Source organism: Manis javanica, chromosome 7, assembly GCF_040802235.1.
Source record: "Manis javanica isolate MJ-LG chromosome 7, MJ_LKY, whole genome shotgun sequence".
Taxonomy (NCBI): Eukaryota; Metazoa; Chordata; class Mammalia; order Pholidota; family Manidae; genus Manis; species Manis javanica.
Window position 1 is genome coordinate 55,849,667 of NC_133162.1, and position 24,661 is coordinate 55,874,327.

At 42.3% G+C, this 24,661-nt stretch overlaps 1 protein-coding gene across 6 annotated transcripts in view; it reads left to right on the plus strand.

The window, feature by feature from the left end:
- SLC16A9 (solute carrier family 16 member 9) overlaps nucleotides 1–24,661 on the plus strand; it is an 81,018-nt gene that overhangs the window by 41,177 nt on the left and 15,180 nt on the right. For 5 of the 6 annotated variants that reach the window (XM_037002965.2, XM_073241014.1, XM_073241016.1 and 2 more), the window contains one exon: nucleotides 14,673–14,816. The exons of the other annotated variant lie outside the window; for it this stretch is intronic. In XM_037002965.2, the coding sequence (XP_036858860.1) occupies nucleotides 14,673–14,816 (144 nt within the window). The remainder of the gene's footprint in view (nucleotides 1–14,672; nucleotides 14,817–24,661) is intronic. 6 annotated transcript variants of the gene reach the window in all.

Sequence of the window (24,661 nt, forward strand, 5' to 3'; positions counted from 1 at the left end):
TATTTTTTTGAGAGGGCATCTCTCATATTTATTGATCAAATGGTTGTTAACAACAATAAAATTCTGTATAGGGGACTCAATGCACAATCATTAATCCACCCAAGCCTAATTCTTAACAGTCTCCAATCTTCTGAAGCATAACGAACAAGTTCTACATGGTGAACAAGTTCTTACATAGTGAATAAGTTCTTACATGGTGAACAGTGCAAGGGCAGTCATATCACAGAAACTTTCGGTTTTGATCATGCATCATGAACTATGAACAATCAAGTCAGATATGATTATTCGTTTGATTTTTATACTTGATTTATATGTGAATCCCACATTTCTCCCTTATTATTATTATTATTATTATTATTATTTTTAATAAAATGCTGAAGTGGTAGGTAGATGCAAAATAAAGGTAGAAAACATAATTTAGTGCTGTAAGAGGGCAAATGTAGATGATCAGGTCTGTGCCTATAGACTAAGTATTAATCCAAGCTAGACAAGGGCAACAAAATATCCACGGATGCAGATTTCTCTCAAAACAGGGGGGTGAGGTTCTAAGCCTCACCTCTGTTGATTCCCAATTTCTCACCTGATGGCTGCCCTGCGACTGTGCCTGTCTTAGGTTGTTCCTCCCTTGAGGAATCTTACCCGTCTCTGGCTAACCAGTCATCTTCCGGGGCCATACAGGGAAATGTAAAGTTGGTGAGTGAGAGAGAAGCCATATTGTTTGAGAAGGTTAGCTTTTTACTTCTTTGCAGATTTATGCCCTGTGGCTTCTATGCCCAGCATTTTTCTTGAGGTATCTTTACCACTTGGAAGAATTATGATACTCAGTAATTTTTGATATGAGGCATGAATTCTACTAAAGGGTTGTAATTAGAAAGGAAGAAGAAAAGCTATAGAAGTAGCAGACGGAAGAAAACATGGGAAGATTGATTATTTATTTGACATATCTTCTTGTTGAGTAACATAAGCATGTATAGGTTTTAACAAACTACTAATTAAATTGCGTACACACATTAACAGAATAGGAATACAGCTACATAACAAAAGCAGACCTACAATTACCAGCCATATCCAGTGAAACCAAGAAAACCAGTTAGGTACCCTAGGCATTTGTGAAAACTTATCAATGATATGATGGATATTGTCTAACTGAATTTGAATAGTTTGAGAAAAATCAGACAAATTAAAACAACACATTCCTGGGAACTGTTCACATCGCATATGTTCTTTTAACAGTAGATAGTCTATAGTCGCACGATTTTGGAGCACTGCAACTTACCCTTCTCCTAATTCTTGGTTGACTTCTGACAGTATAGGTCTAGTCAAATTTGTTGTTTTACTGTATGCACAGCCCAGCTTAGATATCTCCTTCTTCATTCAAATGGTAAGTCCAGGAACCAGTGGGATGAATGCAGCTACAACTGCAACAGTGCCAGGATCTTTGTTGAAGTTTTTTGCTGATCATCTTCTGGAATGACTCTTCCAGAGGATGTTGATGTTGGAAGTTCTTCATATCGTATCTTAATTTGTTTTCTGGGTAGCCAAATTAGGCTTTGATCCTCTATATAAACACAAACAAACCCTTTGCCCACACTTTGATGTGACCTTTATACCATTGTGAAGAACCTATTGGAGATCACCACACAGGAGCTACTTTTATTTTTTTTTAAGAGAAAGGAATATTATTAGAAAAATGTACTTCCATAGCTGATCATCTGACACCCTTTAAAAGATCAAAATTAAGGATATGTAAAGCATGCATTAATCATTGATTTGCAGTTAGTTTTATCCTATCAGGGAGTAATCCCCCTTTTCTTTATCTCTTTATTTTTTTGGAATCATTAATCTACAATTACATGAAGAATATTATGTTTACTAGGCTCTCCCCTATACCAAGTTCCCCCCACAAACCCCATTACAGTCACTGTCCATCAGCACAGCAAAATGTTGTAGAAACCCTACTTGTCTTCTCTGTGTTGCACAGCCCTCCCCTTTCTCCTACCCCCCACATTATGCATGCTAATCATAATACCCCCTTTCTACTCTCCCCCCCTTATCCCTCCCTACCCACCCATCCTCCCCAGTCCCTTTCCCTTTGGTACCTGTTAGTCCCTTCTTGGGTTTTGTGATTCTGCTACTGTTTTGTTCCTTCAGTTTTTCCTTTGTTCTTATACTCCACAGATAAGTGAAATCATTTGGTATTTCTCTTTCTCCGCTTGGCTTATTTCATTGAGCATAATACCCTCTAGCTCCATCCATGTTGTTGCAAATGGTAGGATTTGTTTTCTTCTTATGGCTGAATAATATTCCATTGTGTATATCTACCACATCTTCTTTATCCATTCATCTATGGATGGACACTTTGTTTGCTTCCAATTCTTGGCTATTGTAAATAGTGCTGCGATAAACATAGGGTTGCATCTGTCTTTTTCAAACTGGAGTGCTGCATTCTTAGGGTAAATTCCTAGGAGTGGAATTCCTGGGTCAAATGGTAAGTCTATTTTGAGCATTTTGAGGACCCTCCATACTGCTTTCCACAATGGTTGAACTAATTTACATTCCCACCAGCAGTGTAGGAGGGTTCCCCTTTCTCCACAACCTTCCCAACATTTGTTGTTGTTTGTCTTTTGGATGGTAGCCATCCTTACTGGTGTGAGGTGATATCTCATTGTGGTTTTAATTTGCATTTCTCTGATAATTAGCGATGTGGAGCATCTTTTCATGTGTCTGTTGGCCATCTGAATTTCTTTTTTGGAGAACTGCTCAGTTCCTCTGCCCATTTTTTAATTGGATTATTTGCTTTTTGTTTGTTGAGGTGGGTGAGTTCTTTATATATTTTGGATGTCAAGCCTTTATTGGATCTGTCATTTACAAATATATTCTCTCATACCGTAGGGTATCTTTTTGTTCTATTGATGGTGTCTTTTGCTGTACAGAAGCTTTTCAGCTTAATATAGTCCCACTTGTTCATTTTTGCTTTTGTTTTCCTTGCCCGGGGAGATATGTTCAAGAAGAGGTCACTCATGTTTATGTCTAAAAGGTTTTTGCCTATGTTTTTGTCTAAGAGTTTTATGGTTTCATGACTTACATTCAGGTCTTTGATCCATTTCGAATTTACTTTTGTGTATGGGGTTAGACAATGGTCCAGTTTCATTCTCTTACATGTAGCTGTCCAGTTTTGCCAGCACCATATGTTGAAGAGACTGTCATTTCCCCATTGTATGTCCATGGCTCCTTTATCAGATATTAATTGACCATATATGTTTGCGTTAATGTCTGGAGCCTCTAATCCATTCCACTGGTCTGTGGCTCTGTTCTTGTGCCAGTACCAAATTGTCTTGATTACTATGGCCTTGTAGTAGAGCTTGAAGTTGGGGAGTGAGATCCCCCCACTTTATTCTTCTTTCTCAGGATTGCTTTGGATATTTGGGGTCTTTGGTGTTTCCATATGAATTTTTGAACTATTTGTTCCAGTTTGTTGAAGAATGTTGCTGGTAATTTGATAGGGATTGCATCAAATCTGTATATTGATTTGGGCAGGATGGCCATTTTGATGATATTAATTCTTTCTAGCCAAGAGCATAGGATGAGTTTCCATTTGTTAGTGTCCCCCTTTAATTTCTCTTAAGAGTGCCTTGTAGTTTTCAGGGTATAGGTCTTACACTTCCTTGGTTAGGTTTATTCCTAGGTATTTTATTCTTTTTGATGCAATTGTGAATGGAGTTGTTTTCCTGATTTCTCTTTCTATTGGTTCATTGTTAGTGTATAGGAAAGCCACAGATTTCTGTGTGTTAATTTTGTATCCTGCAACTTTGCTGTATTCCGGTATCAGTTCTAGTAGTTTTGCAGTGGAGTCTTTATGGTTTTTTATGTACAATATCATGTCATCTGCAAATAGTGACAGTTTAACTTCTTCTTTACCAATCTAGATTCCTTGTATTTCTTTGTTTTGTCTAATTGCCATGTCTAGGACCTCCAGTACTATGTTAAATAACAGTGGGGAGGGTGGGCATCCCTGTCTTGTTCCTGATCACAGAGGAAAAGCTTTCAGCTTCTCTCTGTTCAGTATGATGTTGGCTGTGGGTTTATGATACATTGCCTTTATTATGTTGAGGTACTTGCCCTCTATACCCATTTTACTGAGAGTTTTTACCATGAATGGATGTTGAATTTTGTCAAATGCTTTTTCAGCATCTATGGAGATGATCATGTGGTTTTTGTCCTTCTTTTTGTTGATGTGGTGGATGATGTTGATGGATTTTCGAATGTTGTACCATCCTTGCATCCCTGTGATGAATCCCACTTGGTCATGGTGTATGATCCTTTTGATATATTTTTGAATTTGGTTTGCTAATATTTTTTTGAGTATTTTTGCACCTACATTCATCAGGGATATTGGTCTGTAATTTTCTTGTTTGGTAGGGTCCTTGCCTGGTTTTGGTATTAGGGTGATGTTGGCTTCATAGAATAAGTTTGGGAGTATTCCCTCCTCTTCTATTTTTTGTAAAACTTTAAGGAGAATGGGTATTATGTCTTCTCTGTATGTCTGATAAAATTCTCAAGTAAATCCGTCTGGCCTGGGGGTTTTGTTCTTGGGTAGTTTTTTAATTACTGTTTCAATTTCTTTGCTTGTAATTGGCTTGTATAACTTCTGTGTTTTTTCCTTGGTCAGTCTTGGAAGGTTGTATTTTTCTAGGAAGTTGTCCATTTCTTCTAGGTTTTCCAGCTTGTTATTAGCATATAGGTTTTCATAGTAGTCTTTAATAATTCTTTGTACTTCTGTGGAGTCCGTCGTGATTTTTCCATTCTCATTTCTGATTCTGTTGATGTGTGTTGATTCTCTTTTTCTCTTAATAAGTTTGGTTAGAGGCTCATCTATTTTGTTTATTTTCTCAAGGAACCAGCTCTTGGTTTCATTGATTTTTGCTATTGTTTTATTCTTCTCAATTTTGTTTATTTCTTCTCTGATCTTTATTATGTCCCTCCTTCTGCTAACTTCAGGCCTCATTTATTCTTCTTTTTCCAGTTTTGATAATTGTGATGTTAGACTATTCATTTGGGATTGTTCTTCCTTCTTCAAGTGTGCCTGGATCGCTATATACTCTCCTCTTAATACTGCTTTTGCTGCGTCCACACCCCACAGAAGTTGGGGCTTTGTGTTGTTGTTGTCATTTGTTTCTATATATTCCTTGATCTCTATTTTGATTTGTTCATTGATCCATTGATTATTTAGTAGCATGTTGTTAAGCCTCCATGTGTTTGTGAGCCTTTTTGTTTTCTTTGTAGAATTTATTTCTAGTTTTATACCTTTGTGGTCTGAAAAGTTGGTTGGTAGAATTTCAATCTTTTGGAATTTACTGAGGCTCTTTTTTGTGAACTAGTATGTGGTCTATTCTGGAGAATGTTCCATGTGCACTTGAGAAGAATGTATATCCTGTTGCTTTTGGATGTAGAGTTCTATAGATGTCTATTAGGTCCATCTGTTCTAGTGTGTTGTTCAGTGCCTGTGTGTCTTTACTTATTTTCTGCCTGGTGGATCTATCCTTTGGGGTGAGTGGTGTGTTGAAGTCTCCTAAAATGAATGCATTGCAGTCTATTTCCCCCTTTAGTTCTGTTAGTATTTGTTTCACAGATTCTGTTGCTCCTGTGTTGGGTGCATATATATTTAGAATGGTTATATCCTCTTGTTGGACTGAGCCCTTTATCATTATGTAATGTCCTTCTTTATCTCTTGTTACTTCCTTTGTTTTGAAGTCTATTTTGTCTGATAGTAGTACTGCTACCCCTGCTTTCTTCTCTCTGTTGTTTGCCTGAAATATGTTTTTCCATCCCTTGACTTTTAGTCTGTGCCTGTCTTTGGGCTTGAGGTGAGTTTCTTGTAAGCAGCATATAGATGGGTCTTGCTTTTTTATCCATTCTATTACTCTATGTCTTTTGATTGGTGCATTAAGTCCATTTACATTTAGGGTGACTATTGACAGATATGTACTTATTGCCACTGCAGGCTTTAGATTCATGGTTACCAAAGGTTCAAGGTTAGCCTCCTTAGTATCTTACTGCTTAACTTAGCTCGCTTATTGAGCTGTTATATACACTGTCTGGAGATTCTTTTCTTCTCTCCCTTCTTATTCCTCCTCCTCCATTCTTTATATGTTGGTTGTTTTATTCTGTCCTCTTTTGTGTTTCCTTTAAGTGCTTTTAGTGGGTAGTTGATTTTATTTTTTACCTTTAGTTAGTATTTTGTTGGTCTGCTTTCTTTGCTGTGATTTTATTTTCTCTGGTGACATCTGTTTAGTTTTAGGAGTGCTCCCATCTAGAACAGTCCCTCTAAAATACACTGTAGAGGTGGTTTGTGGGAAGCAAATTCCCTCAGCTTTTGCTTGTCTGGGAATTGTTTAATCCCACCATCATATTTAAATGATAGTCGTGCTGCATACAGTATCCTTGGTTCAAGGCCCTTCTGTTTCATTGCATTAAATATATCATGCCATTCTCTTCTGGCCTGTAGGGTTTCTGTCGATAAGTCTGATGATAGCCTGATGGGTTTTCCTTTATAGGTGACCTTTTTCTCTCTAGCTGCCTTTAAAACTCTTTCCTTGTCCTTGATCCTTGCCATTTTAATTATTATGTGTCTTGGTGTTGTCTTCCTTGGATCCTTTCTGTTGGGGGTTCTGTGTATTTCCGAGGTCTGCTCTATTATTTCCTCCCCCAGTTTGGGGAAGTTTTCAGCAATTATTTCTTCAAAGAGACTTTCTATCCCTTTTCCTCTCTCTTCTTCTTCTGGTACCCCTATAATATGGATATTGTTCCTTTTGGATTGGTCACATAGTTCTCTTAGTATTGTTTCGTTCCTGGAGATCCTTTTATCTCTCTCTATGTCAGCTTCTATGCGTTCCTGTTCTCTGGTTTCTATTCTGTCAATGGCCTCTTGCATCTTATCCATTCTGCTCATAAATCCTTCCAGAGTTTGTTTCACTTCTGTAATCTCTTCCGGGCATCTGTAATCTCCCTCCGGACTTCATCCCTTAGCTCTTGTATATTTCTCTGTATCTCCGTCAGCATGTTTATAATTTTTATTTTGAATTCTTTTTCAGGAAGACTGGTTAGGTCTGTCTCCTTCTCAGGTGTTGACTCTGTGATCTTTGTCTGTCTGTAATTTTGCCTTTTCATGGTGATAGAGATATTTTGCAGAGCTGGCACGAGTGACGTCTGGAAGAACTTTCCTTCTTGTTGGTTTGTGGCCTTCCTCTCCTGGGAGAGCAGCAACCTCTAGTGGCTTGTGCTGGGCAGCTGCACACATACAGGGCTTCTGATTCCTGCCCAGCTGCTATGGAGTTTATCTCTGCGTTTGCTGTGGGCGTGGCTTGCCTCGGGCTGCAGCTCTAATATGGTGGAGCCGCGTTGGAGGGGGAGCGGCCAGTAGGCTATTTATCTCTGTGAGGGGCCTCCATGCTCCCTGCTGCCCAGGGTCTTAGAGTGCCCAGAGATCCCCAGATTCCCTGCTGCTGGACTAAGTGTCCCGGGACGCTTCCGTCTGGTTTTGGGGTCCCTGTCCCTTTAAGACTTCCAAAAAGCACTCACTTTTCTTTGTCTCCGGGGTGCCCGCTGCAGGGACCCGCTCATAGGTCTTACTGTTCTGTTTCCCTAGTATCCAGGACCCCACACATGCACTGTGTGTCTGCGCTCTGGTGCGGATGGCTAGGACTGGGTGTTTAGCAGTCCTGGGCTCCCTCTCCCTTCCCGCTCTGACTCCTCTCCTCCCGCCCAGAGCTGGGGTATGGGGCGCTCTGCTCCCACTGGGCTGGGGCTTGTATCTTACCCCCTTTGTGAGTCGCTGGGTTCTTGCAGGCCTGGATGTGGTCTGGATGTTGTCCTGTATCTTCTCGTCTCTCTTTTTAGGAAGAGTTGTCTTTGTTGTATTTTCAAAAATATATGTGGTTTTGGAGGAGATTTCCGCTGCTCTACTCACACCTCCATCTTGGCTCCACCCCTAAGAGATAGATATTTTAAGAAAAGGTTATTGGTTATTTGAGACTTCACAAATAAGAAGAGAATAGCAAGGGCCAGGCAATCTCCGGAGTTTTACAGAGATAGGTTGTGAGGTGGGCCAGACAGGAGGTTGAGCCATGCAAGATTGACGATCAGAGAGAAGGTAGTCCAGGCAGAGTCTCTGTATATGAAGGCCTGGGGTCTGCACTGCAGATAAGTGTTCTGGCTGGAGAAGGAGGGTTGTGTTGGGAGATAGGATGATCTGTGTCAACACATCCCCCAGTTATTCAAGTGCTAATGTAGGGGTTGCTGTGAAGATGTGCTCAAAGTCCATAATCAGTTAACTTTAAGTAACTGAGATTATCCTAGATAATCTGGATGGAACTGATTCATTAAATCCATTAGAAGACTTTAAGAGCAGAAATGTGCTTTCCTAGAAGAAGAAATTCTACCTGCATGCTGTAGCTGCAACCTGCTGCAGAGCTCCAACCTGCCTTTTCTGTGGCTTGCTGGATGGGTGCTGTGCTTGCCTAGCCAGGCTTCACGGTCGGGTAAGCCAATTCCTTTTGATAAGTCTCGATAACACATATCTCCTGATTCAGTTTCTCTAGTTGAACCTGACTGATCTGGGAGGAATGGAAGGTGACTGAACTGGAGGGCTTTCCTGGCCTTGCACTATTTTAAGATGAGCTAAAGCACACTTTGTTTGGTTAGTCACCATTCTTCAAATTCAAGAAGGGTGGGGCCATTTTTTAGAGTAGAGTTGCTGAAACAGCAGGAGATCTTTTGTTCTTGATTTTTATACTCTAAGCAGATTTAAAATTCTCTCCCCACTTCCCTTTTTTGCTCATAAATTTCTCCAAAGGGCTTCAGATTGATAATTAGTCAGTAAATCTATCCTCAGGTTAGTACAGTGAGTCAGTATAGCCAATCTGACTTGCTGAGTGGGTTCTGAGTTCTGGCGGAGCTGAGTTTGAGCATAGATAAACAATTTTATCCCCAAGCACTGTTAACTCCTTCAAGTAGGACTGAATTTCTGTTTCTACAAGGACTCTGTTGTGTTGGCTGCCTTCCAGTGTGCTAGGCATTTCCAGGATTGGTGAGAATAACTGGGATTTGGGAAAACTTAGTGCCATCTCTGTGTGTCACCAAACCAACCAGTAGACAAGGCGGGCCATTTACATGAGAGCAAGGATTGGAGGGGTGTAGGTCCTCGTGACCTTCTCTTCCTCAGGGAGATGAACCTGAGACTCCCGGTCTCAGCAGGAGCAAGGAGTGAGGACCCTATCAGTTTGTTGGGCTCCCTGCATTGTAGGTAGAGGGGCAGGACTCTCCTGGACCCAGCCGGCTCTGTCAGGAAGTCCTTGCAGTGCTGCAGGCACAGAGCCTGGTTCCCCCTGTTTCACTTCTTACTGTATCATCAGCCCACTTCAGCTTCAAGGCAGCAGGCCTGGCTGTCCTACTACTCTTGGGACTCTGAAACTTTCTGGGAGAGAGAAGTGCATGGAAGTTGATTTATTTCCCAAAGTGCCAAATTTCTTTCCCCAAACTACCTTATAATAATTACTAATTGGAAAACCACATTATATTTCTGTTCCCTCCATTTAGAATAAGTTTTCTTTACATAGCCATACTTCATAGCCCAGGTCAAGGCTCCGTTCCTTGGCTCATGGGGCTCCCCTTTTTGGAAATTGTAAAACACACGATTTGAACCTTTCTTTTGGTGCCTCATGCCCATGGCCTTGGTTTTTAAATTAACTCTTGGTGTGTGCTTATTTTGCCTTCTGGTTTAGATCCTGGGCTGCATGTGCTTCTCTGTATCCTCTTCTACCATGATATGAGGTTCCCATGCTGTGCTGTCCAGTACAGTCGCCACTGGCCACAAATGGCTACTGAACACTTGAAATGTGGCCAATTCAAGCTGAGATGTGCTTTAAGTATAACAATTCCCCCTGGACTTCAAACAAAAAAGTAAAACAGTACAAAACAAAAGAAAGTAAAATATCTCATTAATGCTCTTGAATGTTGAAATGATAATGTTTGGGATATATTAGGTTAGATAAAATGTATTATGAAATCTAATTTTACCTTTTTATTTTTCTCATGTGGCTACTAGAAAGTTTAAAATTCTGTATCTGACTCACATGGTGACTCCTTGTGTTTCCACTGTGTAGCACTACTCTAGTTGGATGCTTGGTAAATAATAAAGGAGTAACAATGATCAAATATTTACTTTTTTGTTTGATTAACCCAAACCTAAATATAATGTTACTAACATACTTCTAAATTTTAAGAAGTGTATTCTTCTTCTATACTAATTTAACAGACAGCAAAATTTAATCCTATTAAATTTACCCTAGAGGCCACAGGAAACAATTTCATCACTTTCTTGTAGATCTTTCTTGCTTCCTTAAAACAACTTATTCTTCTCATTTCTGAGTTCTCCAGTGACCATAACAAAACACATTTTCAGTTGGAGTTCCATTTTCATTCCTTTATCATTTTCTCCTTGGCTGAAAATTACATCAATCAGTCTGATTTGTAAATGTTAGTTAAAAAATTATTTTATATTTTTTGTTTTGTAGTAAAGAGGTTGCAGTGCTCAAAATCCCATCTTTATCCTCCTTTCTTCACTCTTCACTTTGTTTTATAGGTTATCTCTTTGATACACAGGTTCTCACCATTTTGAGTAAAAGTGTCAGCATCATGCAAAAAATGTTGCCAGGCCACCATGCAGGAGAGTAAAATATCTTTTAAGCCCGGAGTTCCATTGCCTAGAAAGGCTAGAGTGGTTCACCGCTTAGTGCCCTGCACTGTCACCTGCCATCCTTAGACCATTCTTCTGTGCTGACTGCCAGCTCTACTAATCACCATTTAGTTCAGGATTTTTAGTTCAACCAACCAGTCAAGATTAGTCTCCCAAATAGAAGGTAGTGATAGTAATAATGTAATAATCCTAAACATCAATGCACATACAACCGTAAGTTCAAGAAAAATGTTCATTTTAAGAGAAATAAATATAAAGGTAATAATATTGTGTGTGTGTATGTATCACATTTTATTCTGCAGTTTTATCCTTCTTACCTTTTTATTAAAATATTCCTTCTTTAATGAAATGGTAGTAATAAATGATGGTTTTACATTAAAACAAATGACTTTACTTGTTAAAATAATAAATTGGCAACTGGATGATAAAGGTCTCCCCCTCCCTTTTTCTAAAATTTTGTAAGTCCCAAGGGGTGGAATCACTGGTTCATATGATGGGTTAACTAACTTTTGTTCCAAGGTCCCTTCTGCAAAGTGAAAGACCTGAGGCATAAGAAATCTCCCCTGAGAGTAGTCCTTTCATTTAATTCACCTCCTGAAGCTAGTCCAGTGCTGGGAAGAAAACTATGGCTTAGCAGCTTGGAAAACTTGCCTGTGATTACAAAGAGCTGACACCTAAATGCATCATGTTTTGAGGCTGTGACTTAACGGTCACTTCCAGTTATTGATGAAATATGGAGCTATTTTGGTTTTAGCTCCATGTAAATAGAATCTAAAAATTTAGATTCTGAGGAGGAAAGAAAACTAATATGCTCTAAACTTTTAAACTCCAAAATGAGCACAAGTGTTATGTTTTCATCTGCCATAAATTCATAAAACTGCTTAAACATAAAATACTAACAAAAGTAGTTGGTGTTCTTTACTAATATTTTGACATCTAGAAACAAATGAAGGTGCCAATTGAAATACTCAGTTGGGTTGAATTTGGGGCTGCTTTGGCCTTAGCACTGTCATTGATTTGCTATGGATTCTTGGCCAATTTACAGGATCTTTCTGAGGTCCAGTTTCATTATTTTTAAAATAAGGTTTTTGGGACTCTTTTCAAGGCCTCCTTTAGCTGTAGAGTTCTTTGTCTTTAATCTCTGACTTCAAGTTATTTTTCTCTAAGTTTGCAGCAGGTGACTGTGTGAAAATAGAGAAGTTTAAAAAACAGTTTCAATTTGCTGTTTTTATCTATCAATAAATTTCTGCTCAAATCTTCCTTAAGCTTAATTTGCTTTTTCAAAGAATTATGTGTTGGGCAAAAATTATTTAAGAATTTATCAAATAATTGATAATAATATTACATGTTTTATAAAATAGTGGTTTTGCTTGTACATGCTATGAAAATTATTACTCTTCCTCCCCACCCCCAGCTCCCCAAACTCTGGGTCTCCTCGAGGAGTTAACATGTATTAATGAACATGGATTAAAATCCTACTTTGAAGATGGCACTTGAAACTTATCAAGTATGCCAGTAATAATCTGTATTTCAATTCTGCTGTGCTTATTAAATTTCTTAACACTGACTCTCAATGTCAACACAATTTGGTAAACAATAGAGAAGGGTCATGCCTTTATGAAGTCAGATACCCATTTATGAAATATGACTCTTAAAATCATTTTTATTTTTGGAGTAATTTTCATTGGGTATACAGACAGCTCAACTATTGGATGATAAATTTGGTCTTTCAATGAATTTTCCTTTTAAAACCCTGGCACAGAATATCCCCCTCTGTTGTAAAAATACATTAGTCTGCTTTTCTATACCAGCTTGCTCAAGATGGCCTGAAATGGCAGGGGCCAATTCATGACCAGGGAGGAATGTGGGAGAGTCATAGGGGTGAGACCCCTATGGTGTCTCAGTGGTCAAAACCTGGTCGTAAATATGCACTTAAGAGACTCTCTGGTATTGGCAAGAATGTTGGGCTTGGGGTAGTTGGATCCTGGCTCTACCACTTACAATGAGACTAACATCATTTCTCCAAGGTTACTAAAATCTTTTTTAATCGAAGTAAAAGGTATATACAGAAAAGTGTGCATATCATGAGAGTGTATCTTGATGAATTTTTTACAAACTGAACACACCCGCATAATAAGCACATTCACATCAAGAAACAGAATGTGAGTAGTGCCCTGGAAGATGGACTGTGCTCCCTTCTGGCTGTAACTCCCTGTCTGCTACCAAAGATAACCACTATCCTGACTTTTAATGATAGATTAGTTTCGTATGTTTTCGTACTTTTTGTAAGTGAAATTACACAGTGTGTACTTTTTTTGTGTTGGACATCTTTCACTCCACATGTTTGGGAGATACATCCATGTTGCTATGTGTGGTTGTAGATCATTCTTGTTTCTATACCATCGTCCCTTGTATGAATATACCAGATTTTACTTATATATTCCACTGCTCATGAGCATCTGGGTTTCCAGGTTTGGCCTACTATAAAGAGTTCTGCTATGAACATTTATGTATATTACTTTTGGCATATGTGTCTCTGTTGGATGCATACATCGAAGTGGAATTTCTGGGTTATATGGTGTGCTACATTCAGCTTTAGTTGATGATAGCAGCAGTTTTTGAGAGTTGTGGTTTCTCCACATTGTTGTGAACACTATTTGTCTTTAGCCATCCTGGGGAGTGTGTTTTTGAAAAGCTGGGGATAGTAATTCACACTTTGAAGGCTGTTGTCAACTCAGTGAAGAGGTGTTTTCCTTTGCTTTCAAATCCTGGGCTCTTTCTTCCACCGTGAACACGGACAACCTCTCTGAGTTCCATGTAAATGAGACTATTGGGATGAATAATCCTTCATGTCCTTTTATTTCTAATATGCTAAACTCTGTAGTTGTAGCTACTTCCCAGGTACAGGGCTAGTGGGGAAAACCTGCACAATCACTTAAGTCCTGTTACTTGAGCAACTGCATATATGCATATGAACAGATGCATAGAACTTGTATGCATAGAACAGATCCAGGGAATGGTCACTTTTACCTGTCAGTCTCCAGTACACTTCCCCAAATTCCAGGTTATGGGTGGAATGCAGGACAGTTATCACTGACAGACCCATACCTGGATGGGTAAGGTCCTTCTCCCTGTGGCCCCCCTGTCAGAATATTCTCTAGAAAGGGTGTAATCCCCTCACCCCAACCTGATTCCTCTGTTGTATTCAGTCAATCATCAAGTTTATTTTCATCCCCACCAGTTGTATGACCGGCCTTGTGCTGGAGAGAAGCTCTGGGTAGGGAAGGTGGACGGAACGTGCAGGAGACAGAAATCCTCAGAATAGTGTGATGGTTAAGATGGTGGATTCAGGAGCCAGACTGCCTGGGTTTTTACTTCTTCCTCTATCACAACTCTGGTGGCTGCTGCTTCCATTCTCATGGCCACAGAACTAGCTTACTTGGGCCAGGCCTTGTGATCTGCATTACATCTGTGCTCTTCATTTGTCCTCACAGGAACACTATGAGGTGGGTACTATTACTATTCCAATTTTCAGGTGAAGAAATTGAGACACAGATGGATCAAATAAGTTGCCTGAAATCAAACTGTGGCAAGTAGGTGAGCTCAAATTTGAGTAAGACTCCAGAACACCCATTTCTTAATTGCGTGAACTTGCCATCCTGAAACTTTAATTTTCTCATCAACAAGTGAGGGTAACAATAGTATCACAGGGCTACAGTGAGATTAAAATGAAATGAAATTGTTTATGGGAAGTATCTCTCACATAGTGTCTGGCGTATAAGTAAAAACATAGATGTTTATTATTAGTGTTGTTATTTTATGATGGAAAGAATAATTTTAAGCTTACAATGGGGTAGATCATATGATTGTGGGAAGGAAATTATTGTTAAGTAAGTGAAGGTTTCATGTATTATTTTAGGTCCTGTCTGCAGCCTCTGTGTTTCTTCATTTGGAGCAAGACCAGTGACGATCTTCAGTGGCTTTATGGTAGCCGGAGGCCTGATGTTGAGCAGTTTTGCCCCCAATATCTACTTTCTGTTTTTTTCCTATGGCATTGTAGTAGGTAAGAAACCCGGTCACTGTAACCTTCTAAGTTGAAGAGTTAAACATCCTTTTATCAATATTAGATTTGTTATTCAGTTAATATAAGAAGTGAAAATGCTCAGTTATAATTAACTTTCAATGACCATTTCACCAAAAATTGTTGCTTTAGTAAGATGCCTGCCTGGTGACTCAAAATATTTGAAAGGATAAATGAGTATTAACAATGCACATTATGATTTCTTGCAAGGCACAGGAAGGTTTTTCATTTCAGCACTTGCCTCTAAAGCATGAAAATGGGAAAGATAGGGGAAGCATGAATCTTATCTGTTATTGACATCTGTCACTTCTCACTGCCTTAGGAAGTGGTCTTTTTCCTAGGGAGTGGTTAAACAGCCCTCTTCTGAGCTGTTTGTATTCTAAACATCCTACTTTTCCAGGGTCCCAAGTCACAAAGTCACAGCAGAAGTAAAAAGTAGATTTTTAAGACATGGAATTATTATTACTTTTTTAAAGCCTGAGTAGTGGGAATGATTGATGGTACTCTTGGTTACAGGGGAGGAAAAGTAATGGGCTCAGGGCCTGAGAACACTGACAGTTGTATGGTGGATGCTTTTGTGATTTGTTGTGCTAATTGGATTCAATGTTAAACATCACCAGTCTCAATATTCTTAAGAGCTGTTGATAAGGAATTTGAAAATGATGATTCCAGCTTTCAACGTTTTTTTCATAGTGTCTAAAAGAATCCAATTTTGTTGACTACCAATATTCATCTTTTTTTTTTGAACTTGGGACTATTTCTCTAATAATAGATTATAGAAATAATAGCAGTGAATATTCATTGAGTACTTACTATGTGCTAAGTGCTCTATCTGATCTCATTGAATTTTTATAAGAATCCATTTTATGGAGAGAGAATGTGAAACTCAACAGAACTGAAATTACTAACTAAAGCCACATAGCAAGGACACTTGGGGTTGAATCTACTCAGTCTGAGTAGAGCTTGACCTCTTTACCTTTTTGTAATTGTTTTAGTTGCTTTTAGAATCGTAAAGTTCATTTTAAATTTAAGTATATACCCTAATACTACTCAAATCTAAATCTAAATAAACAGTTCACATGTTAGTTCTTTGAGTACAGGTAGAATATGTTTGATATTTTCTATTCCCTGCTTAATACAGTTTTGAATCTGTAGATGCAAATCCTGTAAAATTTGAGAGTCTTTGTTGAATAATTATTTTGCATTCTTGTCTAAAATCATAAAAATAAAAATGTAAATGTCTGGGTTTATGCAAAAACAATGGCTGATTCCTTTAGGACAAGCCCCTTTGTACATAGTGAAAGGAAAGGAGCGACACACAGTAGCAATTCATTGGAGAATTCCGCTTTATTAGGGAAAGGTGCTGGGTTATATAGGAAGGGGCATGGGGTAATTGTGGTGTTACTTCTACGGGGCTGGTGGCTGTTGGCTAGGTGCTGGGATTGGGAGGGGGGCGAGAAGTGATTGGGCTTCAGGTGGCACCGGCGGGAACTGAGGACCCCGAAGAGAAGCCGGAAGTTCGCCATCTTACTGGTGGGGACCCTTCATTCCCCCCCTTTCTCCTCTATGGGGTTGTGGACGCTGCTTTTCTCTCTGGCTGCTTCCTGCTGAACAGGGATGGAGACGGGAGTGAGGGCTTGAGGATTGGGAGGAAAGGGTTGATAGGACTCCCCACAGTAAGGATGAGTAGATGTGGACTTCTTCAGGTTGGAAATCAATGAAGGTTCCCTGTAACTATAGGTCGAGGACTTGTTGATTCTAATGGTGCCAAGAGGACACGGGTGCCAGGAGCCAGGCATCTGCAGCCATTGTTTCCAGGAACAGTTTCCAGTGGAGAGAGGGGTCTATCTCAGCGTGTGGTGAGGAGGTCACGTGAGGGTGAGGGATCTTCTGTGGCCAGAAGCTGATAGTTCCTGAGTAAAAGCTGGTTGAAAGTTTGATTAGAGATTTTTCTGACTTGGGATTTGATGAACTTTATTATACAGGGTAAGAAGAGACAGGCGAGAAGAATGATTATTATGGGGCCTGCAATGGGCCAGAGCCAGGTGAGGAAGGGGTTTGTTAGTATTGAAGAGAATGGGTTGGAATTGGAAGCAGAGTGGAGACTGGAGGCAAGGTCGGTGAGTTTGGTAATGTCAGTTTCTACAATGCCGGATTCGTTGATGTAATAGCAGCACTCTTCTCGAAGGAAGATGCAGGTGCCACCCTTCTCAGCTGTAAGCAGATTTAAGGTCTACCGGTTTTGAAGGGTGACTTTAGTTAGCGAAGTGACCTGTCTTTGGAGAGAGGCCAGGGAATTGGCAGTGGATGTCAGGGCTCCCTCAAGTTTGGCGTTGAGATCTTTAATTGCCCATAGAGAGTGACTCAAGGCTCCCCCAGAAAATCTTGCCTCAATGGCTGAGATGGTCAAAGAGATACCGACCATGATGGGAAGGAAAGCAGCCCTTTTTGTGCGTGAGGGCAAGGGAGGTTGGAGCTCAAGGAATTCTGCCATGCTGTAAAGTGTAAGCTGTGGGATTAGGGTGATGAGAATGTAGGGTGTGCTGGAGTTGGGAGGCAGTGAAGTGCGCTGGAGGGGGGTGGAGTCGGGCCTACACAGCGGTGGATGGTGAGATTATCTGCGTATTCTGGTACCCATAGGGGTATGTCTGCCAGGGCACAGAGGGGTTGTCCTTCTGCATGGAAGGAGTAGTTGGAAATATCGAGGGGCACAGCGGCCAGCAGCGGGCGCTGTAGTGATGCACACAAGAAACAATTGGCGGTGTTGAGGGTGTAGTTGAGAAAGGTGGCGGTGTCCTGAATGAGCTGTAAAGAAGAGTAGGAGAAATTGAAAGAGGGGCAGGGATAAGAAGATGAAGAGGCGCCGTCAAGAGTTTGGATAATGACTTTTTCGGAATGTCTGATATCTGATGCAACTTGAGAGATCTGGGAGTGAGAGGGAACATACTCTCGAGAGATATGAAGGGTACCGTGGGGGGTCGAAGACCTCCCGTAGTAAACTGAGGCTGTGACTCCGGCAGCCCATCGAGAGTCCCAGGGATCTGGGATTGATAAGGAGAATGAGCCATTGGGATATTTCATGAAGTGGTTGGAGGAATAATACTGTGGGTACTGGGAGTTATCCATGTAGTGAATGGTGCAAGACCAGTAGGGACATCCCCCGTAAGTGTCTTGCCATCGCCTGCAATAGGCTTGTCTTTGGTCATAGAGGAAGCAGAGGTAGGGAGAATAAAGGTAGCTGCTAGTGAACACTTCGGTGGAGGGAGGAAAGTGGAGGTATAAAGGCTTAGAGCAGCTTTCTAGAGGGCAGTCTGATGTGGCAATGAGGGCAGTAACTTTTGTTTTATGCTGTGTGTAAGTTTGTCTGACTTTGAATCGCTATACAAAGGAGGCTGCGGTGGCGGGGAAGACAATAGGAATGAGGAAAAAAAGTGAGAGAGCAGTAAAGGAGGAAAAAGTCATGATTTGGGTATGGATGGCAAAGGGGGTGAACGGAATTTTGGAGGAAAGAGGACAGTAAGGTCAGGAGTCTGGAGGGAGGGAGAGTCTGTAAACTTTTGTAGGTTAAGAGATCTTTTAGGTGATGTGGGGACAGAATGGTAAGGGACGCCCTGAATGTCAGTTTATGAGCTTCTTTCTGCAAAAGCTGTCCAGCGACTAATGCCCGTAGGCAGGGGGCTCATCCCCGAACTGTGGGGTCTAATTGCTTGGAGAGATAAGCTACTGGGGCAAAGGGTGGGCCACAATATTGGCCTAGGACTCCTAGAGCTTGACTGGACCTCTCATGAATGTATGAGAAGGGCTTCGACAAATCAGGAAGATGGAGAGCTGGGGCTTCTACAAGGGCTTGACAGAGCTTAATGAAGGAGTGTCAGGGTGAGGAGGATAATGGTTCTTCAGGGGGGCCCTTGCTGAGGTTGTATAGGGGTCTTGCCAACAGGGAGAATTTAGGGATCCATGCTCTAAAATACTCAGCCAGGCCTAGAAAGGAAAGGATTTCTGTCTTGGTTTTGGGAACGGGCAGGTCAGAGAGGAGCCATTTTCTGTCTAAGGTAATGGACTTTCTTTGTTGAGATAGGAGGAATCTGAGGTAAGTGACAGAAGGGGAAGAGATTTGAGCTTTGACGGGGGATACTCGGTAACTTCTGGAAGCTAGAAGGTTAAGTAGGGAGGCAGTGTCAAGTTGAGACTGTTCCCACGAGGGCCTGCAGAGTAGAAGATCGTCCACGTATTGTAATAAGGTGGACTCGGAGTGATCATGATTAAACTGTTTGAGGTCCTGAGCTAGGACCTGTCTAAAAATATGGGGACTATCTCGGAAGCTTTGTGGCAAAACTGTCCAAGTGAGTTGTTCAGAATGTCTGGTGTATGGGTCCGTCCAGGTGAAGATCAAAAATCTTGGGAGGAGGGGTCCAGAGGGATAGAAAAATGCGTCCTTGAGATCTAGGACTGAGAAGTGGGATGCCGAGGCAGGGATCTGCGATTAAAGGGTGTATGGATTTGGAACTAAGGGATGGATAGGGACAACGGCCATGTTGATGAGGTGAAGGTTTTGGACAAGGCGGAAAGATCTGTTGGGTTTTTTTTTTTAACAGCTAATATGGGGGTATTAAATGTGGAGTGAGTGGGTCTCAGGTAATTTTTGTTTAAGAGTTCTTGAATGATGGGTTGGAAGCTTATGAGGGCTGAAGTGGTTAGGGGGTATTGGGCCTGACAGATATACTGAGAGGGGTCACGTAATTTGATAGAGGCAGGAGGACACAGAGCCACAGAGGGGCTTGTAATGTCCCAAACTTTGGGATTTACAGGGTGTATGAGGGCGGAACCAGAGCTTTCATTGGGTAGAGGGGGGTCGTTGGCTATGAGGGCCATCAGAAAGGGAGTACTGGGGGCTGTGGGAGTGGATGTAGTTATGGAAACATGGAGGAGAGAAAGGATGTCCTGTCCTAGTAAAGGGATGGGACACTGGGGCATAACCAAGAAGGAGTGGGAGAAAGGTATGGGATTGTCTTGGATTGTGCATAAAAGGGGGGGGGGGTTTAATGGGAAAATCTGTTTACTTCCTACCCCGACTACAGGAGTAATGGCAGGCGTGGTGGGGCCCCAGTATTCTCGCAAGACTGAGAAGGTGGCTCTTGTATCTAGGAGGAAGGATATGGGGCGACCGTCTTCTATTAAAGTAATACTGGGCTCCTGTTTGGTGATGGAAATAGTCGGGCGAGAAGCCCCCGGGCCCCTTCAGTCTTATTCTGCTAGCCCCACTATGGCGGGCTTAGGATGGGGATTGTTCATCCAGCCTCCCCTTCGGGTGACTGGGCAATCAGACCCCCAGTGGCCCTTTTTGTGGCATCTGGGGCATGGGGTGGTAGGAGATCTGGGGGAGGGGCACGCCCTTGACGAATGTCGTTCTTGTTCGCACTTGAAACAAGCTCCTGGGGGGCGCTTGTTTGTAGAAGGGCACCCAGGTTGTGGTTTTATCAGCTGGGCCAACATTTGGAAGTTGGCCTGATCAGCCTTTTGTTTATGGCGTTCTTTCTCCTCCCCCCGGTTATGGAAGACTTTAAAGGCCACTGTTAGGATCTCAGTCTGTGGGGTAGCAGGGCCCTGTTCTAACTTTTTGAGTTTAGCTTTAATGTCGGGGTAGCTTTGAGCTAGGAAGTCTGTCATAAGGACATGTCTTCTGTCAGGCGTGTCTGGGTCAAGGCTGGTATACTGTAATACACTTGAGTGAGTCTGTCTAAGCTATGTCTCGGAGGGGGGTGATAATTTTGGGAGGCCCTTGGGACTGAGTCTGAGGGGGACTGAAGGGTTCTGGCTCAGTCTGTGGGGGAGTGATGCGGTCCAGCTGCGCCTAGTCGAGCAGGTCCTGAAGTGCGGAAGGGGGGTGAAGAAAATAAAGAAAGAAAGAAAGAACTGGGAGGGCTGACGCTCTCACGTGTCGCCAGCCAGCAGCCCAGCTGCTTGCCTCTGCCGCACCAGTTGGGCTTGAACTCACAACTCTAAGGTTAAGAGTCCCATGCTCTACTAACTGAGCTACAGCAGGGCTCCTGTTAGTTGCTTATGGAATGCATAAACAGAATGTTCTTTGTTTTCTATTCCTGCCACATCGGCAAGTAGGGGAAGGGCATAGCTAGAAGCAGGGGTGGTGTTTCTATGCATCTTCAAGGTCTCCCTATTTTTAGAGTGAGGAGTCTTGGCTCATCTTCGAGGAGAAGATATGTTTTTGTGGACAGATAACTTCCAAGGACTGCACTGGTTGTTCTCAAGCTTGTGCTTTCTCATGCTGCGTTCGGGGAAGGTGCTTTCTTATTCTGCTTACAAACATGTGAGAAGACAAAGGCGGTCTCTGACAGGGGAGAAACAGGTGATGAGGGCAAAGACGGAGGAGGCCCCCGGGACCTAGTTAAAGGGGGGCTGAAAGGCTCAGGCTTAATCTGCAGGGGACTAAGGTGGAGGAGGTGAGATGGGGGAGGAGATGGTGGGGGAGGAAGGGAGAAAGGCTGTTGTAGGAGAAGAAGGGGAAGGGAGTGAACGGGAGGCTTCTGCGGGGGCGGCGGCTTGCAGGCTAGGAGAACTTGGGGGGGCGGGGGGAGGAGGAGGCGGAAAGCTTTGATATAGGGAATCTCCTTCCATTTTTTTAGGCACTGGCAGTAGTTAAAGAGATCACGAGTGATGTTAGGATCAAGAGTTCCCCCTGCGGGCCATTGGTTGTTATTGTCTAGGGGGTATGTCGGCTAATCTTGGGAGCAGTATTTACGGAGAAGTTTTGGTTTTATATCAGGCGTGAGGGAGAGGGTGGCTAGATACTTGAGCAGGCATTCAAGAGGTGAACTTTCAGGGAGGGATGAGGAGGCTCCCATGGTTAAAGGACAGAGGAGGAGACAAACAGGGGAAGACAAACGGAAATCCTCGGACCGGAGGCAGACGGCAAGAAGACAAAGGGCATCCCCAATGATCCTTGGTGGTCTGCAGAAACTCATATATGAGTCAGAATTTCTTAGGAAGTGTGGGTCATTACCCAGACTTCCCTAAGAAGGCAGAGTGCTGGAGTCACGAGGTACCTAGTACTAGGAATTTTCAGCGGACGGAACGGATTTCGGCAGGCAGAATGGAAGGAGGAAGGGGAAAAGGGAGCGTTCTCATCCACAAAGAGTCACCTCGTGTATGGCTGTTGGAGGAGGGGCCTGAGGGTCTGCTGCAGCTGTGAAGGCCAGAGGCGGCAATTTATGGCTGTTGGAGGGGGGCCTGAGGGTCTGCAGCAGCTGTGAAGGCCGGAGGCGGCAATTTATGGCTTTTGGAGGGGGCCTGAGGGTCTGTAGCAGCTGTGAAGGCCGGAGGCGGGGAGAGTTCCCTCCTCGTCCCTGAGCGTCAGAGCCTTGCCGGACGATCATGGTCAATGGCACTGCGATAGCTTGGGGAAGAGTGGCCCACTCCGGGGGGAAACTTACCTAAAGGCCAGAGAGGAGTGGTGAGTGTGATGAGTCAGCGCCGGAAAAAGAGGACGAGGGCAAGCTGCTGCTGGTGTCGGGGGGAAGATGGGGCCCAGTTGGGGTGTCCTATCTCCTGGGTTTTGGCACCAATGAAAGGAAAGGAGCGACACACAGCAGCAATTCACTGGAGAATTCCTCTTTATTAGGGAAAGGTACTGGGTTATATAGGAAGGGGCATGGGGTGATTGTGGTGTTACTTCTACGGGGCTGGTGGCTATTGGCTAGGTGCTGGAAGTGGGAGGGGGGAGAGAGGTGATTGGGCTTCAGGTGGCACTGGTGGGAACCGAGGACCTGGAAGAGAAGCCGGAAGTTCACCATCTTACTGGTGGGGGCCCTTCACATAGAAAATTAAATCATTATCCCATTGGTATGATTTTGGTATTTTCCCTAAAGTCTGGACTACACGTTCAAAATTTCAAGGGACTTTACTCCTACACATGGTTTCAAGGTTAATTTAGGTACAGCCTTTGTGAGTACAAATCCAAGTTGTTACTGGCTTAAGAATTGATGAAAAGTGAGTGATACCATAGTGATGCCAGGGTTCTTGTTTGCAGAGTCAAAGAAGGAACACCCAAGGTAGGAGAGCCAGGGAGGTTTTTATTGAGAGATACAGTGAGAGGACAGAGATCCTGGGTCACCTCAGGAGGGGACAAGAGAGCCCGTAGTGGTGCATTGTCTAGGGGTTTTATAGGGAGTTGAGGATTTTTGGGAACATTATAAAGGGCTTAGGGGTGTGGACTTGTTAAGTGGTCCCTGAATATTTAGAATTAATTTAACACAAGCAACGTCCTGCTCTGATTTCTCCCTGAGATACCAGCATCTTGGTCTGGGAGCATATCAAACAAGGCTGCCTACCCAGCCCCCCAAGGTGGGCTGAGGTATTGTTTGCTAAAGAGTAAGTTAAGAATCCTACTTCTTAACTTCTTGGGTATTAAAATGCAATCTTATTTAAGGTGGAATTCTTCCTGCCTTTTACTATGTTGTTTACAGCTGGGCCTGCATGTTAAATTAGTTGCCCAGGTTGCAAATCACCTCATCAGGTCTGAAGGAGGAAAGACAGCACATAGGCTTGGACCTTTTAGCATGCTAAAGTGAATCTTACACATAATTACAAATGAACAGATGCTACTTTTCTTTATCTGGGGAATATTAACTGATCTGACTGAAGAATGACTTTAGAGCTTAATGTTAGAGTTTTGGTAGGGGATTTCCTTGCATGTAGTTAAATTGCTCTGGCTGTGATTATCCTACCTTGCTTTTTCCAGAGGCCCTCACCTTATTCTGTCTAAGCCCATGGTCCCTGTCTCAATAGCATTTGCATTACCTAGAGATAAAAATGAATTTTTAAAAAGAAAAAAATTATCTTATACTATATGTCTAAGATTTACATATATTTTATTGTGTTGGAAGAATATTAAGGATATATATAGAAAGAAAAAGAAAATTAACTCCCGTAACTAAATTTCAAAATTTCTATAGCAATGAAGAGAGCTTTACCAACCTGTGAAACTGATTTTAATTTGGATATGTTGTTGGAACCTTTCAATAGTTAACCCTGCCATCCCTCCCCACCTGTATAAACTCATGATACTCAATTATTAGATAGGATTTGATACTAGTCTTAGTCTACTCTTTGGCTGCTGCTGGCAGTATTGGGGTTACAGGGCTTTCCTTACTATGGTAACTCATACTCCAAGGCCAAGGAACAACTATAAAGGGTCATGCCAGTTACCATGTACGTGTGCTGCAGTTAAGTATCAGGGACCAGGGAAATGACCATTGAATGTGGACCCACTGTGAGCCAGACCTGGGCCATGATCCCGTATATTCTTGACTCCTATATGACCCCACACTAAGGGAAGGTCATGTACATGCTTCAGGCCCTGAGTTAACAAGCTGGCTCCAACAGTGTATCCAAAAATGCTCAAAAGGTGTCCTACTGTCCCTTGTGTGCAGTTAACTCAAATAAGTGGCTATAGTTATCTTTGGGGAAAGAGTCAGTGTTTCATTGTCTATGTATTTGTCTCAGCATTTGTTGTAATATCCTTCCTCCTGGAATCCAGACCTCACCTTCAGTTAATGGGTCTGGGACAGAAAAAGAGCTCAGGTCCAAGGACTATCGATAACTCTGATTTGGCAATAGGTCCTGAATCCCGGTGACTGAGAAGAAATTGTCAGCTCATGAAGAGAGCACGGGGCTTTGGGTCAGGACCCATAGTTTCTGTGAGCTTGAGCAAACCCCTTGATCTCACGAATGACTGCCCCCTCCTCTGTGAAGGGAGGCTAACAAATCTACCTAAGATAGGTCTTGTGAGGGCTAAATGAAGTCAAGCAAAA